At 41.6% G+C, this 19,883-nt stretch overlaps 1 protein-coding gene across 4 annotated transcripts in view; it reads right to left on the reverse strand.

The window, feature by feature from the left end:
* The window catches only part of ARHGAP24 (Rho GTPase activating protein 24), a 215,088-nt gene that overhangs the window by 14,055 nt on the left and 181,150 nt on the right, over positions 1-19,883 (reverse strand). For 3 of the 4 annotated variants that reach the window (XM_086747382.1, XM_086747383.1, XM_086747384.1), the window contains one exon: positions 7,403-7,610. In XM_086747382.1, the coding sequence (XP_086603508.1) occupies positions 7,403-7,610 (208 nt within the window). Of the gene's footprint in view, positions 1-7,402; positions 7,611-16,873; positions 17,001-19,883 lie in introns of those variants that run through there. The other variant, XM_010126525.2, reaches the window with a different exon arrangement.

A 19,883-nucleotide genomic window follows, 5' to 3' on the forward strand; every position in this document is an offset into this window, starting at 1 on the left:
TGAAGTGGGAACAACAAAGCATGAACCAGAAAATTTAATGCAACACAAAAAGCATCAGCAGCTAAGAAACGGGCTACTTTGGTATGTCATGCTGAAAAGTCTGAGAAAGACTACCTGCCTCACTGAAACATTAATACTGCTTTCCAGCTGATACGTTTCCAAAGGAGCATCCCCCACTCCACCACTGTCCATGCAAAGGCATTACAAATGCAAATGCACCACAGCCTCTCCTTAGTCATCAGACTACACAGATTCAAAGCCCCATTCATCCAAACTTTGTCATTAATACCACTCATGGCATTGCTGTTTTGACAGCACTTTCCTTTGTGATACCACAGACACTGTGGAAGTGGCTGTCAAACCGATTACACCGCCTGGAGTTTTTCACCCTCTCTACCATAAACAAAAATCACTGCAGCCCAGCAGTTCACCAGAGACCCACGCATAACCCTCACACTCGGACAAGCAGATGGCGTGTTCAGAGAGCTGAAGTCAGCGCTTCAGAGCACAAAGCCAACACGCTCCTCATAAACTCTGAGAGGAAATATTAACAGGGCAAGGTCACATTACTAAAAGATTTATGCTGTGCCAAAAATAGCTCTAGATCATGATGACACATAAACAGTTTGCATAAAGAATAGACAGTAGGGAACAACAAGCTGCGAGGCTGTAATTCAATTTAAGGGTTCTGGTAATAAAATGAAGAACAGTACAGTTCACACAGTTTGAGTATCAGTACCTCCTGGAATTACTAGAATTACAGCTCCATCATTTCAGATGTGTCACGGATCACAAATCCTGGAAACAGAGAGTCTCCCTCACCAACATATCCTGTACTCACCACAACATTTGCTGACTGTGTCCCTGCTCAGCTGCATTCAGGTCTGTAGAGCAGATCTCCAACCAGTATAGATGTTTTCCTGACATGGGAGGATGAGTTCCTAACTGGTTGCCCAATGTGTACCTTTGCTGCCAGTCTGCAGACAGCTTAAGTGAGATGCTAGAGCCCGTGATAAACCAGTGATGAAACACTGAGTCAGTAACATCAAGGGAATATTACAAATGTGCATAACCACATATAGAGAGAATCGGAGCATTGTTACTGCTGAGAAGCCAGCACCCAGAGGCCAGAAGGGCAAAGCCTGTGTTCAGTAATGTTACGGTGAATCAGGAGTGGTCTGACTGATCTGGGGAGTCATGCTTTGGTCCAGAAATTCAAAGGTCAGGTCAAATGCACAACACAACATGCTGAATGTCCTATGTGATTTTTATTCCTCTGTGTAGATATCTTCAAAGATTACTCTCTATATAACTTTCCTATGTAATGCATATCTAGTACAAGCAGTACTGTGCCTAGCCCAAGTATCACCTCAAGTTTTGCCTACAGCTTGTGAAACATATATGAAAGCATTTACTCTTTTACGCCCTGAGCTGCCTGTCGCCCTCTCCACGCTGCTGCCACAGCCTGGCTCTACTTTACGTTAACACTGATTTCAATTCTTATTTTTCTGTTTAGGCACAGAAAAAAACCCAAACACATATTCTTCTCCTTTGTCCTTGTGCTCATTATTTTTACAGTCCATGCTATGTTCCAGGGACCTATTCAGGGGATCAAGCACTGCAAGGAAAACTGAAGATTGACAGACTCTATTTCCAAGTTAGACATCCACTTCAGTAATTATAACAGCAGCCAGTTCATTCAGGTTAGAGAGTGATGCTTTAAAAGCAGCAATGAGGACAGCAATTTAGGATAGACAAATGGAAAGACAAACTCTATGGAAGGACATCAAAAATTACTTAGAAAAATATAGATCCTTAAAGAGAGACACAAGTGCTTGCAAGTAAGGTGGGCAGAGCCCTAAGAAATAGATGGGTTCCCATAAGAAAAAAAAAAAATCAACCAACTCCAGTGAATATGCTGCTAAATTATTTTATCATTTGATAGGTTGTTCAGAAAGGCTGTTAAGTTTCTGTAAGATTTTGCAGGGATTACAACTATATATAAAACATGGGAAAACATCACAAATAGACTACCTGTTCTTGTTTACTTGAAGAGAAAGCCACAAATCTTGCAACCCTTAGTAAGGATGCTTTAAAAAAAAAACACTCTCAGCTCTTCCACATTGTAACAAAATGTCGTCCTTTCTTAAAAGTGATCATGGCCATCTAAGAAGTCATTTGTAATCGGCAAATGAAATGCAGAGCTGCCTTTTTTTTTTTTTTAAATCACAGCAGACACACAAGCTCTACTCCTGAAACTGAAATTCCTGCAAAGCAACTACAAATGTTCATTCACTGCCAATAGCTAAAAACACACTCTCCTACAGCAGGACACCAATTAAACTGGTTTGCATCATGCTTGAAACCTGTCTCTTAACGTGTATTTAATTGCTAGACTAGGTCTTTAAGTCGTGCTATATGCAGAGGTTATTTCTGCTAGCTGGCTAGAAAGCTGCAATTAGAAAGGACGCGGAAGTGGCTCCAGAGATGTAACTGATGAGCAGATTTTGAGGATCAGGGAAGGAAGCCCGGAACAGGCAGAAACAAACAGGAACCTTCACAGGCCTAAGGCCATTTGTGTTTGGCAGGAACCAGCTTTCTAGTAAAGACTTCATTTCACATAAAAATGTTTTGTGTAGGGATTACTGCGCTTTCCCACTAGGAAGGGAATAAAGCCCCTTCCTTGTGGGGAGCTATCTGCTTCTAAACAAAGAAATTCTTATGTACAGGCTTGTATTTGGAAAATAAAAGAACAATTTTCATAACCAGTGATTTCCAAGTCAGTGTCCACTGGCAGTCTGTACAGTGCCAGTGCAGCCTGCAGCCCCACTGAGACAGGTCTAATTTACTGCATTCACCAAAATGTTAAAACATTCTTTGTCTCTGGAGAAGAGTAAGAGTTGTGCAGGTGGTCCTTCTCACCTTGAGGATATTACATTAGTACCATCCTTGTCATTGTCTTATTTTGCTTCAACAATGCCAGTTGTTCAAGTTCTACCAGTTCTACATTCTGGATTATTTGGCTCCAGTAAACAACAGTTAGCATTTGCCAGCTATCACATACTACATACCCTTTCTCAGCTGATTGCAGTAGTGACTAGAGCAGAAAGTAATATTTTGTCCTATAATGTACTGCATTCTTCTTTAGAGGATTTCATAACCCTGAGAGAATGTAACAGGGATTTTCTTTTGCTAAATATGCATTTATGTGCTTTCCTTCTCTCTTGTGCATACACACAAATGCAGGCAGGTGAGCTCTGTAATTTTAAACTCTTCTGAACATATACATCAGTGATAGTTATGAAAATCCAAGCCACATACATAGATCACATAAATATTAATATTTCTTTTAGTGACATTTCAAATATTTTTTTCTCCCTAAGCAATCTTAACTCTCATGTCATCTGGTAGCAATTGTGATTAACAGTAGATGGAAAGAGGTAATCTAAAAAGAGAAACCCAATTTTGTACCCCTTCTAGGTAAAAATTGTAGAACCAACCCTTATGTTATTTTCCTTACGCAGAGCCATATTCGCTATGCTAATTTTACAGAACAAATAGTCATAATCCACTTTGTATCTTTACAAATGTATGATTTGTAAAGGAGCTGAGGGACTTCAATTTTAAAATATAAGCCACACAAGCAGAAAGAAGCAAATATACCAAGGGCAAGTGAAATGTATTCCCCGGAGGGGACAATTTTACAGAGAGATGAAGCTATACTGGAAATACCAAGGCTATTTCAAATAGCAGCAAGCATGAGTGACTGTGTAATTGCACTGTTAGTTCCTTAAAGCAGATTTCACAATATGTGCAGGTACATAAAGAGGGAGTGAAGTATTTATTCCTTTTTTTTTAAACTGACATACAATTTTCAGGTTGTTTTTTTTTTTCTTCACACAAAAGGCCTCAGCACTTTTCAGTTGTAGCAGCTGTACCTCCCCTTTCCAAGACTGCTAGAAATGCTGATGTTCCTGTTTTCATATGAGGGGGGCTGGGGTGTTGGATGTTTCAAGTCAGATACTGGGTTTCCTCATTCTATGAGTTTGAGAAATTTGAAATACTGCCTCCATTCTCATATACATAGCTCACAATTCTTCAGCAACTTCTTATCCAACTATAAAATCAAGATCAAATTAATACATGAAGGTTTTTGCTGCTCTCCGACGTGTCCTGGGCTCACTCTGCATTTTTACAACTGACTTCTGTATCAGAACACCCAGCTGCTAACTCACGTGAGAGGTACTATTTGTCAAACATGTTTTATGATTCAAAATCTGGCTGTATTTTCTTTTGAGCAAAGCTATTTTACTACTTCTTTCAAATGTGCCACATTTGTTCTGCTTGCATTCTTTCTGTGGTCTTTGACAGAGGACAGGAACACAAGAGGGGAGAAGGGCAGAGTCTCCACAGAAGTGTGGACGGCAGCCGAACTCCAAGGCAAAAGAGCAGATCTGTGCCTTTGAACTTCATCTCCCAGCGGGTCTAAGGTGTTTTAAGATGGTCACCATCTTAAAACAGAGATGACATTCTAAAGGAGTACTAATCATGGTTTACAATCTTACTTTTGTTTTTGCTTTTAATTCTACAAGTTACACATTTTACTGAATTAGCTAAGAAAGCACAAAGAGAAGAAGGATTATTTAAATAAGAATTTCTCACACAAATATATACACAAGCCTATATACACATTACAAAGCATCTTCATTGGTTCTAAAGTCTTTGTTTGACTTATGTGCAGTTGTACACAGCAAAAAATGTCAGTATGAAAAACGGCAAACACCTCAAACATCAGCTCTTTGTGTTAGTTCCAACACTGATGACAGCAGCTAGTCTTTCCCCCAGTCAGAGCCGATGACCTGGCACCACTACGGAAGCATGACCTGGATTCCATTGTGCTTTGTGCCCCATCAACAAAAACCATCAGCTCAGCTCTAACTGCAAAAATCTTTGTTGTATTGATGCATGAGAATGGGCAAAATGTAAATTAATAAACAGAACCTAGGTAGGTTTTGAACTACCAGATTTTTCACTAATAGCAACATATAATTACAGATTAAACACAGTGGATCTGCAGGTTCATGAGAGAAAGGAAGCATGGACCCCTAACATATATATTTTTTTCTTTTCTCTATAGCAATTTTTCATACTGTGGCCAATTTCCAAGAGCTCAACTTGCCAAACAAGTTGAATCAAACCTGGAGATGACACTGCTGTTCAGCACAAAGAAAAGAACTTTACCCAAAACCAAGGTAATCTAATCATATAGGCACTCTGTAAACATTCTGAAATGAACTTCACTGCAAAAGTTTAGAAATAGAACAAAAGGTTGGAGGGAAAAAGTAGATGCCCAATGGAAACAATGTCAGAGACTGGAACAGAATTTATGTCCGTCTGACTTCTGGACCGTTGCTACACCTAAATCACACCTCCCCAAACTCAAATGTGAAAACGTAAACAGAAAAAGTATCCTTCACAACGAGACGTGCAGACATACAAGGTCAGTGTTCTATAAATTCTCAGCTTCAGAAGCAGAACTGCAGGACCAGCGATTTATAGGCAACTTCTGCTGACGTTTCTAATTGCTATAGTAGAGATTATGTGCCTTCTTCACAGCAGTAGCATGTAAAATCTCTTCTCCATTTCATCTGCTAAAGTTCAGCTAGCATGCCTGTTCCTGGGGCTCATTAGTGTGTGCTACAGATATTGCTAGATAACCTTGAAAAAAAATTTATGTGACTGAGCCCCAGTCTCATTAATTTTGAATAGACAGAACTTGTGCATCTCTTCCAAGCTGTACCTCTCAGTTGGGTGTTCAGTACATCATCTTCCTGGAGTTTGGAGGTGGCATTTTCTTCTTAAGCATTTCCTCCACAATTATTTGGCGTACAGGCACGGAAAAAATAACCTTCTGTTTCTGCCATTCACCTGCCTGTATCTCTGGTAGAGGCTGTGCCAGAGACATGACTAGCAATATTCATCTTCATGTCCAAGTAAGGAAAACATACCCAATGGATGCTTCTTTACCATTTTAAAATAAGTTACATAGTTTTTGAACAGTCAGTGAGTATGCTACAAACATTTATCAGCTAATACTGTCACTTCCCACAGTCCTTTGGCTCCTTAAAGCTATTTTCTGGTCAATTATCCTAACTCTCACTTCAACGAGAAACTAATAAACCTCATAGGAAGACAACTCACTCTTCTTTTCCAGAGCATTATAAAATCTTGACATTTCTTAAAGTGAGGGTCAGGACTGAGGAAACTGTCAGAGATAAAACAGCATTACAGATATCTGTCTTCTGTGCATCTGTGATACACATACTTTCATGCGTAACAAACTTGCTCACATCATAGAAATAGGGAAGGGACGTAAATAATTTCCAGCAATCAGGTTGATATGATGGCAATTTTTTGCACTAAAAGATCAAGCTATGCTTTCTTTTATGTTACTTGCATTTCTATCAAAGGTCCCACAAAATAAATGACCTGCCTCTTCCTCTTAATTCACATTAGATCTTCAATTGGAGTGATGTATCCTGGTTCTACTTTGGAGATGTGTTACAGATGTCACTTAAAGCACACACTGAGGACAACCCCTGTTTAACAGTCTCTTTAATCGGAATTTCATTACCGTTATATTAATTCTGATCAGAGTTTAAAAGCCTATGTGGCATTCATAATCCACTGGGTCTGTTTCTCTGATTGCACTCTGAATATGTGGGCTACTGCTATCAATGATTATAGGAGGAGAGCTGAACTTGCACAAGAAGTTAATCTTACAAAAGACTAAAAGTCACACACATCTATGTGAACAGGACTGGGTTCTTCCTTGGCCCAGAAAAGTCTCATTAGATTTGCAAAACTGTATAAATATTGGAATATAAATTGGACCTGGACCCTCAAAACCACGTAGGTTTGTTATTATGATCACAGCAACTTTTATTTTAAGTCTAAAGGCCCAAAATTACAAAGGAATACATAAAAGTAGACTTCCCTTCCAGTCAGTTTTATAGGTAACAGAACATATTGAAATTGGTGATAAGAGAAATTCTTCCTTTGTGGAACTGACTAAGTGCCAGCATCACCACCGTATTTCAAATGATACTAAGATCAAGGCAATCCAGATATTTTTGATTAAGCTAAACCATTAGCAAGACTTTTCCTAACCAGCTTCTCACAAATGGAAATTCTCCAGAAACGCTTTGAAATCAGACATCAAAGTCAGAAAAAAAAATAAGACATTTTAGAGTGATAATAGGAAACATACAGAAAAACCTACAAAACCCATATCATTCTATCTGTTGCTGCAATGTGTTTTACAGTGCTGCAAGTCAGCCAGTAGAGCAGACTGTGTAGTGTCTAAGCTTCAGGGAAGTAGCGGACCGCTGGAGGATTTTACCTGTCAAAAGAAGGCTTCTCTCCACAGTCAAATGCATCCTGTAACTCCTTGACAAGATTAGCCTGCCCAGGCAGTCGAAAAAGGCCTTCTTCCTTTAGCCCCCGCTGTCGGATAAAATCCACACACTGCTCCACCAACATAGGAGCCAGGCGGTTCCCATATCGCTTTTCGTACCGAACAGTATCTTCCAGCTTCTGGCCAAAAATACCTGCATGAAAAGGAGAGGTGTGACTTGGTTGAGATTCATAAAAACATTTGAAGTGCCCAAGTCTTCTAGTACAAACCCATGCAATTTAAAGGCACAGACAAGTAACCTACTCCTTAAGAATAAAATGCTCAATTTCACCTTTCATACTCTCATTGAAATACAATGCTGGCATATTTCACAACAATGCTAAAAAATTATTTAAAATAGAAAACTGGAAATGATTGAGAGACCTTACAGCAGCCTTCCAGTACCTAAAGGGTGCCTACAAGAAAGCTGAGGAGCGACTTTTGACAAGGGCATGCAGTGATAGGAAAAGGGGTAATGGCTTTAAACTGACACAGGGTAGGCTTAGAGTAGACATAAGGAAGAAATTCTTTACTGTGAGGGTGGTGAGGCATTGGAACAGGTGGCCCAGAGAAGCTGTGGATGACCCATCCCTGGAAGTGTTCAAGGCGAGGCTGGATGGGGCTTTGAGCAACCTGGTCTAGTGGAAGGTGTTCCTGACCATGGCAGGGGGGTTGGAACTAGATGACCTTTCAGGACCCTTCCAACTCAAACCATTCTATGATTCTATGATTTTTCAGAGCATAAGCACAGAAAACATAGAAATAATACAAATAGGATTTTCCATCACAAAACTTCTGATTCGCAGGTGATACAGATCTCCATCTTCTTTGGTTCATGCCTAATTATCTATAAAAAAATAAGTAGTTCCTATATCAGGTTCAATGGCATACAAACATTACCTTTACACATGGAGAGCAAAAGATTTATAAATATAACTCAGAATTTCACTCCTACTAAAACAAATTATTAATTAAGTTTTCCAACATAAACAAAGACTTTTCCTATAATATATTACCAATTGCATTATCACTGTCTGCTTTAGCAACAATAAATTTTGTGTATGAAAAAAAGACCCTGATACGAAAGGTGAATGAATGTCAGACGAACTGCAGGAAACCTGCATTTGTACTTAACCTCAGAAGAACATGGAGGTTTTTTGACAGAATTAACTTCAACTCTGATCTGAGGATATCATCACTACCACTGGAAAGACAGCTACTCTTCATAACTTATTTTGCCTCTCCCTTTCAAACTGCAGAGCCAGCCATCATGGACAGCATCACAGTAATACTGAGGTATGTAATCTGTGATGGAATCTCTCTCTTGAGACCACCATTTGTTGAATTGTATTGAGGCTCAAGCAAGGCAATTCAATTTCTATAGGTAGCAAGGCAGTGAATAGCTCTAAGGCAGTCATGACGAGGAACTAAGGACCAAACAACTACCTATGCTTGGAAGGCTCCTTTTCCAATTATGTACACTATAAAGTTGGAGGAGGTGGGAAAGCAGTAAGTCAAATTGTGCCCTTCACTAAGCACACAGTTCCTATTAGTTTAAAAATATTGAACAAGGAGAACAGAGTTGTTTTGGTTTGCTTTTTTTTTTTTCTCCAAGAAAGCCCAAATTTGAGCTAGTCAGCTTTTGCTTTTGGCCTGAAAACTTCATTCCCCCATAAATTACAATTACATGAACAAGTAACCACATTTTTCCTCCATCAAAAGAAAGTTAACTCACACTTCAGTTTTAGGGGGGAAAGTTGCCTTGCATATGCTCCAGGATGTTACGGCAAATGGGTAGCAAGCTGTCAGTCTTCCAAACTAAAGGTTGGGGTTGGTATTTAAGTGCAATTATTTTTACTGTGGCACAGGAAATAACTGATGTCCAGCTAAAACATCCAGAAAGTACATTTCAATGCAGAGCAGCATATTTTGTCATTTCCATGGTACCTACACTTGTGGATGCCAAAAACAGCAGTAGGTAAGAGGACAGAACATCACACAGTCACTCTTTATTAGCTCACTTTTTTCATATTGTACAAAACCCCAAACCCAACAATTAGCAATTAAAGAAGGAATTTTTAACATTTCGGAGCAAGTCAAGCTTAGAAGAATCCTGACTGATGTGGAATATTTGGTGTCTGCAAAGTTCAGATTGTTCATACTGGCAGAGGAGTTAAAGTATAGAATCCTAGAATAGTTAGGGTTGGAAGGGACCTTTAAAAGGTCATCTAGTCCAACCCCCCTGCAAGGAGCAGGGACATCTTCAACCAGGTTGCCCAGAGGTCACCTAACCTTGAACGTTTCCAGGGACGGGGCATCCACCACCTGTCTGGGCAGCCTGTTCCACTGTTCCAACACACTCATTTAAAAATTTTTTTTTCCTAATATAAAGTCTGAATCTGCCTCCTTCTATTTTAAAACCATTACCCCCCATCCTTTCACAAAAGGCCCTGCTAAAGAGTTTCTCCTCATCTTTCCTATAAGCCCCCTTTAGGCACTGGGAGATCACTGTAAGGTCTCTCCGGAGCCTTCTCTTCTCCAGGCTGAACAGCCCCAATTCTCTCAGCCTGTCTTAACAGCCCTCTGATCATCTTCGTGGCCCTCCTCTGGACCCTCTCCAGCTGGTCCATGTCCTTCCTTCTTATGTTGGGGGCTCCAGACCTGGATGCAATACTCCAGATGAGGTCTCACGAGAGCAGAGTAGAGGGACAGAATCACCTCCCTGGACCTGTTGGCCACGCTGCTTTTGATGCAGCCCAGGATGTGGATGGCTTTCTGTGGTGCAAACATGCATTGTCAGTTCATGTTGAGCTTCTCATCTGTTTTCTTAATCCTTACATGCCTTCCTAACCACCTGCAAACTGTCTATGGGGATCACAGGAGTATTAAATGAATTTGACTTTCCTGTATTTGTCTGAGTTAAGGGTTGCTGCTGGTTAACATGGAGGAAATCCTCAAGTCTCTCCATTTTCTAGACCCTCCATCTGGAAGTTGGAATTAAGGAGCAAGGTCCACTGAAAGTCAGATAAGGAATCTGTGTGATTATGAGAGTCTGGGGATTTCAAAGTCCTTCTTAACATACAAGAAGGCTGCTGTTCAGTGCCCCCAAATCGTCCCTTCTCTTGGCTGAACCAGCCCCACTTCCTCTGCCTCTCCTCTAAGGGTGTATGCTCTAGCTCCCAAGCATCTTGGTGGCCCTCTGCTCAACTCCCTCCAGTTTTATCTCTGCCCCCCCTCCCTTATTTAATGGACACAATATTTGGAATACAGTCTAAAAAATGCTGAGCAGAGGCAGTTAATAACTTCCCTTCCTCTGCTGGCTCTGCTGCTGCTGATACTGCCTAGACTGCTGTCAAACCTTCCCTGCTGCCAGGTCCACTGCTGGCTCGTGTCCAGCTTACTGGCCCCCAGGGCACTCAGGTCCTTTCTGCAGCTTTACTGGGGTTATTCCTTCTTAGGTGGAGGACTTGGCCATCCTGCTCCAGTTTGCCTCATGAACATACAGTCTGAACTTCCCTTCAAGAGCCCGTGAGATCTCTTGGTTTTAAATACAAGACTTTCTGCCTCTTTTCAAACAAAATTAATCAGCATAAGAGAGGATATTCCAATTATATGATGTACAATTACAGCTCATGCCCACTGACAGTACAATTAGTATGAATAAGCTTTGTCCTCTTGGCTGTACTTTCTCCTCTCCATGCTAACATTCTTTAATCAGCAATGTGCATATTGCAGCCTACATTTGGAGTGGAAGAGTAAGTTCTCAAACCTACCAGACTGCTTTGAAACTCCAATTAGTAATGACACTGCAGTCAAAACATACCACTTCTTATTAATACATTTTTTTGGGATGCTGCCTTTTTTTTACCCCTTCATTTTAGAATAAGGGTCTTTTGTGCAGTGGGAGCAAAAATCATTCCTATATTATTATAAATTGCTGATGCACCATAAGACAAAATGTAATGCAAAGAGGTGGCAACCATAAAGCATTGAGATGTCTGTAACTAGTGTCAAACAGTATTTTTCAAGACAAATAGAAAGTAACAAGTGATTCACATAGAAAAGTTGACATATATTAAATGGCTATGAGAAACTTGGTTCTGTATTGCAGCAGCAAATCACAGGTACTAAATGAAGAAAACCTTAAAAAAAACTATATCTAAGGAAACATAAAAGCTGATCGGATGGAGAAGTAACCAGTGTCAAAAAAATACATCTGCAAATTGGAGCCTAAAATTACCCAATTCTGGTCCCTTAAATGTGAACATTGAATTGTTTCTACTACTGACTGCAATAAGGTACATTGTAAATTAGGGACTTCATTGAGACACTTAAAATACACATAGCTAGGAATGTCTGAGACAGAATAACTATAGCAGTTTTCTTGGATTTACAGATTGGATCCAGATCCTACACAATTCTCAGAACACAGTTGCATCAAGTTTGGCCACATATATACTTCCCCGCTGGAGGGGCGGGTGTATGCCCCACCATCCTCATGCCAGATAAAGCCTCAGGGATTTGGTACCCCATCTATATGAGTGGTGATAATATCATATCTACCTCACAGGCATGAGAATGTCCACACTCAGCTTTGGGAAGCTCATAGCTAGCGTGGTAATTCTGACAACCATGTAATAACCTAAAGTTAAGACCTAAGTCTCATGGAAAAATCAAAACGTCACACCTTGAAGTACTTCTGAAGTCACTATTTACTACACTCTGCATTCTCCAATGTGTTTGGCTTTGGAACTCATTTCAGGCAGGCTTGGTTTGGTTTCAAAGTCTAGACTGAGCTTCTCCAAAGGAAGTATTTCCTTCATCTAACAAATGCAGAATGCTGCGCCAGGCAGCACTTGGCCATGAAAGGAATCAGTCATGATAACCCTGTACAAATATTGACTTGAAGTTACAGACTTGCTGATGCCTTATGGAAAAAGTACTCTGTTGCCAGGGGTAGAAGTGGTGGAAATATAACAACTCTGCTTCCATATCATGTTGTCATAACTTGCTCATCATCTTTCCAGTGTCTGTTGGGTTTTTCATTGTTTTGGACTAAAAGTCATGATCATTGCCCTGTAAGATGCAACTTCTTCCACTGTCCCTTTGCAATGCTCTTATCCCCTATTATGTCACAAGTAACTACTACAGAGATATTGTAGATTAATAGTTTATGAAGACTAAGATGTTGACTACTATGAAGCAAAGGCAATCCTGTGAAGAATTGTGGCTGCAAACATACAGTTACCTTTGTGGTTGGCAGAGGCAGACAATGGTGAACACTAGCAGCTACACTGGTAACTACCAGCATCTGCTTTACAGAGAAGCAAGGGAAAGACAGTCCAAGTTATGGAGACTAAAACATAACCAAAACCACAGAGATAATTTCACATACTCTTTTTTTAAAAGTAAATTTCCACTACAGTAACTAAACAAGAACACTTCTGTGGAGAAGGAAATAAAAGAGAGCCCTCATAACTCATGCTGTAATCCAAACCCAAGTTCTCCTCCTAAATCTCCATGTCTTCAAAATCTGGAAATGCACAGATGCACAAGTGCTGACCTGTGGTTTGGTTTATCCTTGGGATAGGGTGACAGAGGAGAAACAAACAAACAAAACCAAGAATAAATCTTGAGATTCAGCTGGTGGAAGGCAGGGAAATGTACAGGATTCCAGTTCTGACCAGTCATTAGATTTAATCAGCAGAACTGCTTTTTCAGAGAGGCCCTTGTAGGTCTTTAAAGCTATATCCAATTAAGCCAAGATCACGCATAACATCAAAGAGGAAAATCACATGCTAGTAAAGGGCATGCCGAGCAGTTACACATTAACTAGAACATTCCCGTGGCAGAAGTTTTGTAAACATTTTGAGAAACTGGATTTCCAAGCCTAACAGATATTCATAAAGCTTATGAAAGACACTACAGTGCTACATCCAAATTCTGTGTACATCTGCTCAAGAGTTGTGAGAGCACTGCAGTATTTTCAGTGGTACACATTCACAGTCAAAAGTATGGCTTTAAAATCTACGAATGCTATTAGTCAATTATTTCCTTAGCTGCTGAACACAGGCAGGGGTCACATCTCAAGTCTATTGACTCCAAGCTTCCAATTCAGTAAGAAAAAAGAAGAAAAATCTAGGCAGCTGTTCTGTCTCCTCGTTCTATGAGGATTAGCTTGAAAAAGCCCACCTGCTACTCTAGCTCTACCACTGCACACAGACTCAGTGAGCAGAAGGTTTCTGCCTTTCCCAAGCCACCCTTCAGAAATCCAGATGATAGCATCATCTTCAGAGAGCATAAAGCACAGAGCGCTGATGCTTTCAACAGTGGGCTCACACCTGTACGTGTGTTCTCTCAATGTGCAGGACAGGATCTCCATCCTTCCAAAACAAGTTCTGAGTTTAAGGGCTATACTGATCAGAAAGGGTTAGTTAAGGTGAAAGGAACTGATCTCAGCTTAGGATCTGGACGAGAATTTTAAGCAGCTCTCAATTCTACATCAGTAATTCATTGACAGTGAAAATAACAGATCAGGTGAACAGCTTTCAACAGCAGGGCTGGGAACAAAGGTCCTGAAATAACACAAAGAAGGGGCTGTCATGGCCACATAACACTTAATATGGACTTTTAAACTGTTATTTCTTGTCAGCTTTCTGCTCCAGCATTCCCCAGCAATAAGTGCTGTTTTGAGCGGATCAAAGGCAAGGAGTATTTTCTTCTTCTATACAGATTTTGTAATGTCCAGGAGAGGAAAAATCCCATCAAAACCAGTGGTGGCAGAATTTTATTCCCAGCTGACTCATTTGCTTTCCTTCAAGCCTTCTCCTACCCCACAGTCAGTGTGATGCCAGCAGTAGATAAGGTCTGATAAACTCCTGCCCTGGAGTTTAGCACAGCTGCACACCAGAGGTTACTGCCTAGAAAAAACAGCTCTGAAATAAGAGCAGAACTAGTTACATGCTGGAAAGGAATGGAGGCAGTTTTAAAAACATCACCAGGAACTTACCACAGTCAATCACGTCGGTGCCTGCACCATTTCTCAGTCCGTGGCCAGTGCCACGTCCTCCTCCAAAACTCTGCTCACCCAAGTTCACCATGCTATTGAATGTTATCACCACTGCATGCCAGCAAAGTTACCCTCAGTTATTGCTTTCTCCACTTACCCTGCATGTGCTCTCAGGAGGTTCCTGTGGTGGCACTTAAACAGAACGTATCTTCTCTAAATTGGATCTTGAAGATGCTTGGCTCTTTCTCTGCTCAGATGCTGGCCTCTAAGTACTGACCACATGACCTCTAAACAGGTCTAACATTTAAATTTTTTTTGTGTCTATTCACAATGAGCTTTGATCTGAATTTCCAGGCAGGGTTCTACAGTTTTTATCATTGGTGAAGACGACAATAAATATCTCTGCCTAAACATACAATGTCATAATTCCCTCGTAGTTCTTCCCATGACTAGCCAATGGTTTTCCCTGACAATTTTGTTTTCTGCATCGTGTTGCACAGCTTAGAACTAACTGATCTGCTTTGCAAGTATGGGCTAGGTTTGCAGAAGGCTAGTCTTGCCTTTTTTTCATACTTAGGTATAAAATCTGCAATGAAGTTACAAGAATTTGGTATACTAATTCATGAGACAAGTGTAGTTAGCCTGATTTGCCTGTGCAACCATAGTAAAGGCTTGACTGAAAGTCCAGTTAATCTTCATCTTTCTGTTTACTTCGTGGGACATAGACCTAGTTAAACATGCACACGCAGCGTTCTGCAGCTCTGATCTGCGGCCTCGTGACAATGCTCTTGACAAAAAACCTGTACAAGAAAGCAACTGAAACAAATGATACGCAGCGGAAAGCAAATTAGAAGCATGGCCTCCATCATTTTGTCCTCTGCCCCAAGCGCTGCAGCTTCCTTTGGAGTTTTAGACATGAAGAGTTTTGGTGTCAGAACATATGCGGAAAGAATCAACAGCTGAAGCTCTTCCTGGAGTGGCTAAGGCTGAGCCTCGGGCACAAAGGCAGCTGCCTGCAAAATTATCAGTTAATCCTTTATGCAACTTCCAAACATTTCTCAAATAATTAAGTGTATAAAAGGGGCCCAGACAGCTCTAATTCACACCGACACCTTGAAATGCACTGGCACACTTCATACAGACACAGCCACGTCCTCCTGGCCAGTTTCCAGAAGGACTGAACTCCAGCAACCAAGGGAAATGCTGGCCCCAGGGAGGGGGGGTACAGGCAGCAAACAGCTTTCTGTGCTATCTCAGCTGCAGGTGATAGCTGATCTCTGCTGTAGCTCTGCAGCGAGCCCCTCATTGGTTGTGATCCCTCATTTCAAGGCATCGCCCCTGACTGCCTGCGCACACAACCCTCAGAAGCAATGACGCCACTACATCACTACTGAGTCTGGTGAGCAAAGAGCTGCATGGTCTTGCAAAAGGACAAATGGTAGCATGGAGGAACAGTTTAGGGAGGAGCAAGAGATGAAGATGACTGTATTTGTACAAGCCCTGTGTAAGATAATTTCTCATACATTGAACCACATGATATTTAGCCCTTCTACTTGGATTTCTGTCTAGAGTAGTTTGTAAGACAGCACCAATATTCTCCTCTTCCCCCACACAAAGTTTTTGTCATCCTCATAGAGGTAGTTTCTCCCCATCCATCCCAAGCACTGTGCCACCTTATCATCACTTGTCACATCTCTTTCTTAGACCTACGTTTCTCTTCCAGCACTTCCAGCTGACATATTTGGAAGCCCAGCCTCCTCTTTGCCCTCCCCTCCTCATGCTCTGCTTCAACAGGAGTATGTGCAATGCAGAAGAAAACTGGCTTTAAACATCTCTATGCAGCAGGTGGAAAGGCAAATGCAGGCTGCAGGGCAGCAGGATGAAGTGGCAATGCAGCACTTGCGACAGGACAGTTCTCATTGTAGGGCTACACTTCAGTCCATCAGAAATCTCTGAATCCAAGGACTTAGTCTTCTGCACAGAAGCACATTTACCACGTTGCTTTGCTCCCTCTCTTCTTCCCCTTCCTCCTACACAGACAAAATGCAAACTCAAACTCTTTTCCCTGATGTTCTGCCAGACAAATAAGGCAACTCAGAGCATCACAGCTCTGATTCCCCCACCGCTCTCACTGATTTTTGCTCAGAGGCTCTGCAATAATCTTGTCTCAAGCCACTCATTCAGGCAGCCCATTCTTCAGCTATTATGTAGAGGAGACAGTATCAGCTGGCCAGCTACAAACAAATGAACAAAGAAGTAAATAAATCATTCATGCAATGTTGGCATCTGCATTGTATAACGCCTTTTGTTTCGGTACTCTCATCTGCCCCTGCACACGCAGCCCCCTTGACTTCTCAGAAACCACAGCTTCACTAGTAAAGCAGAACACAGTGATAGAACGGACCTACCTTTACGGAAACTAAAACACCGCTTAATTCTCCTATAAGTAGTTTTAGGAATGAAAGGAGCTGCTGCTAAGGCACCTGGGCTGCGGATTCCAGCATTTCTGTCTTCAGGCATCATACAGGCCAGGGCCCCCACGTCCCTCCAAAGCTTTCCTTTACCGGCTGCATCCAGACGAAACACCACGACTGCTCATCGTTACTGACTGCTGAAGCGTTTTTATAATACTGTATTCTCCTCTGGAGCTAGGAGATTTGTGGTCTTCTAGATCTTGGGTAGGGCTTGAAGTGATTTTAATGTTCTATTCCCTGCTTCAATTTTGCTTTGGGGAACAATTTCCTTCCGTCTATTTCCTTTCTTTTCTATTATTTCCTGCGGCGAGACAACTGTCTATTATGCAATGTCACAACAAAAGAGTTTCAGCAAAAAGATATATCTTCCATTCAAACAGAAGTGCCTGCGCAGACAGAGGGGGAGAAAGATCTCTTCCTCCCAGCTGGAACAGGGGGTTGAGTGGCAGAGACTCCAATTCCACAGGAAAAGGTCAGCGCTTTGCAGTGCGCAAGGGGAAAGAGAAGAACAATACCAAAAAGGCCTCTGAAGAATTCTCCAGGATACGATACTCCTTGCTCGCTCCCTTTATCTCTGCAAGTGAGAAGCAAAAACAACAGCCCCTTTGCCCAAAAGGCTCTCTGTCCATAACAGATTCTGTTCAGAACGTGTTTTGTATAGCCAGCTCCCTGTCTGATGTTCTTATGGGCTTCTTGCTTGTTTTATTGCCTTCGAACTACTAGAAGCTCTCATGGGAGAGGCGCGTCACATGCGGCAGCAGCGCATCTTTGCCGGCAGGATCCTGGGGAGCTGCTGAGGAATACGTGCCTCCACACAGGGATGCTCTGCTTGCTCTTTCCCTCCTGGTTCAATGCCTGGCAATGGCAGCCACTGCTGCTGCTGTTGCCTGCGCCAGCCCCTCGCATGCAGCAGGTGCAGGAAAACGACGGAGAGGAGGGAGCCGCCGCAACGCAGATTTGTCTGCTCCTCCGAGTGACTTTGAGTTGACTTCAGGCGGCTGTCGTCTGCGGCGGCTGGAAAAGCTAGCAGGCTGTGCCTGGCTCCTGCAGGAGGTGCCAGACCTTACACTGCTACCCCTGCTAAAATGCTCATGCTCCTTCTTTTCGCCTCCTCCCTCCCCCTTAGTTGCAAGCTCTGCAATTAAAGCTCAAGCCTTTCCCTCCTGTAAAAAATTGCCTTTTTAATCTAATCAGGAAAGGAATTTCATGTGCAAACAGGCATTACATGCCCTGGCTCATTTACATTTCTTTTCCCTTTCAGAATTTTTTCCACAGTCACCTTATTCTTTCGGTGCAAAACCCAAGCTGTTTCTGATCACCTTAGCAGATTCCCACCTGCCCCCCACTGCCTTGTCTTTCCAGCACAGGTTAACAAATAACAATTTAATGATATGGTTAATCATTTATAAAGCTCCTTGCTCTGGTACCAGGAGTCCTTTCCCACTGCCAGACAAACTTTAAATATTAGTGCCTCACCAAGGCTCAGACACATCTGTTGCACGTGGGCACACACACAGCTTGCTTACAATGCTTAAAAGAACCAGAAAATTCAAATATGTTACTGAAAGTGGCACTTGACTTCTATGACACCAGACTATTGTGGTTTACCATCTAGTACTGAAATTTAGGAAGCTGATATAAAACTGGTGTTTTGATTAATTAGCTGTCTGAAATAAATTTGTGTGGCAAGTAATTACTTGTTACTGCCTAGCCACCACCATGTGACTGTAACTTTCCTGTATCTTGTTTATAGCTAATGGAATAGGTGAAAAAATTTTTAACTTCAGTGGCTACAGCTGATAAAGGCAGGCTCTTAGACAACTTAAGCCAGAAGTGCCCTTCTTTAGAAGGGTCAGAGTGTTGCAGCAGCTGTAGTAACAGCCATGTAGCACGGGATAATAAAAATATGACTGTGTCCAGCCATATATAATTACAGAACGGTTAACAGGGCTTATTAAGATAGCTCAGACTATCACCTTAAGTAACAGGTAGGTAATAAAATGGGGAACACACTAGAAACACAGTTCATAATGGTGACACATCCCACAGTACTGCTTTTGCCTTGTTATCACAGTAAAACCTTCTCCATGAACACTAAACCCAAAATCGTGCTCCATCTATTCTCACGTTTTCCAGGGAGTTAACTGTTTGCTTCCCTGTACAAATAACCCTGAGTCAGTGTATTTGCTCAAGAAATCCATTAGGAAAAACAAAAAGAACATGCTTAGAAGTGTTTTAACTAAAAATGAATTTAAACAAGGATTGCACTCATCTCTTGTTTTATGCAGATCAGCATTCAAAGTCTTCAGCGAGGTGCTTCCCTGAGTAATCGGCATTAAGCACTCCTACAACAATGATGATGTCCTGAGAATTTTCATGGTGGCTGGAAGGATTCCCAGTTGTAAACTAGAAATAGCTCTTGCCCTATAAAAGCAAATGAGGTGCTGGTGAAGAAAGCACAGGGTCAGGACTCAAGAGATTTGGTTTCTATTTGTAGCTCTGTGCATGGACTTCGGCTAGAAACAGAGTTTCACGTAATATCAGCTCCCCGCCTGTAAAATGTGGACACTTCTCCACCTGCAGAAGAATTGCAAGGTTGCCTTTCCTCATTATTTGTCACAGAAAGATACTGTAGTGTTGAAAGTCAAGTGCAAAAAAATCACAAAGATACTCTTCGAAATCCAGTTCTGTTACGCCCCCAAATTTATTATTGCCACAGTAGCTTATGCTGCTACTGGACTGGTGTAAGAGAACACCGAGGAGCAAAACACGAAGCCTGCTTTACAAAGAGAAAGTTAGGGATGAGAAATCTTCATGCCATATAAACAACCAGATTTGTTACCCAGCCTATCTGGAGAAGACTGTCCTCCCACCTCCCTTCTCCCAAACCAACTCAGTATGCCTGTAGAAGATCACACCTTTTAAGACAAACCTTTCACTGTGT

This window comes from Chlamydotis macqueenii, chromosome 4 (assembly GCF_036417535.1).
Source record: "Chlamydotis macqueenii isolate bChlMac1 chromosome 4, bChlMac1.mat, whole genome shotgun sequence".
In the NCBI taxonomy this organism is placed as follows: Eukaryota; Metazoa; Chordata; class Aves; order Otidiformes; family Otididae; genus Chlamydotis; species Chlamydotis macqueenii.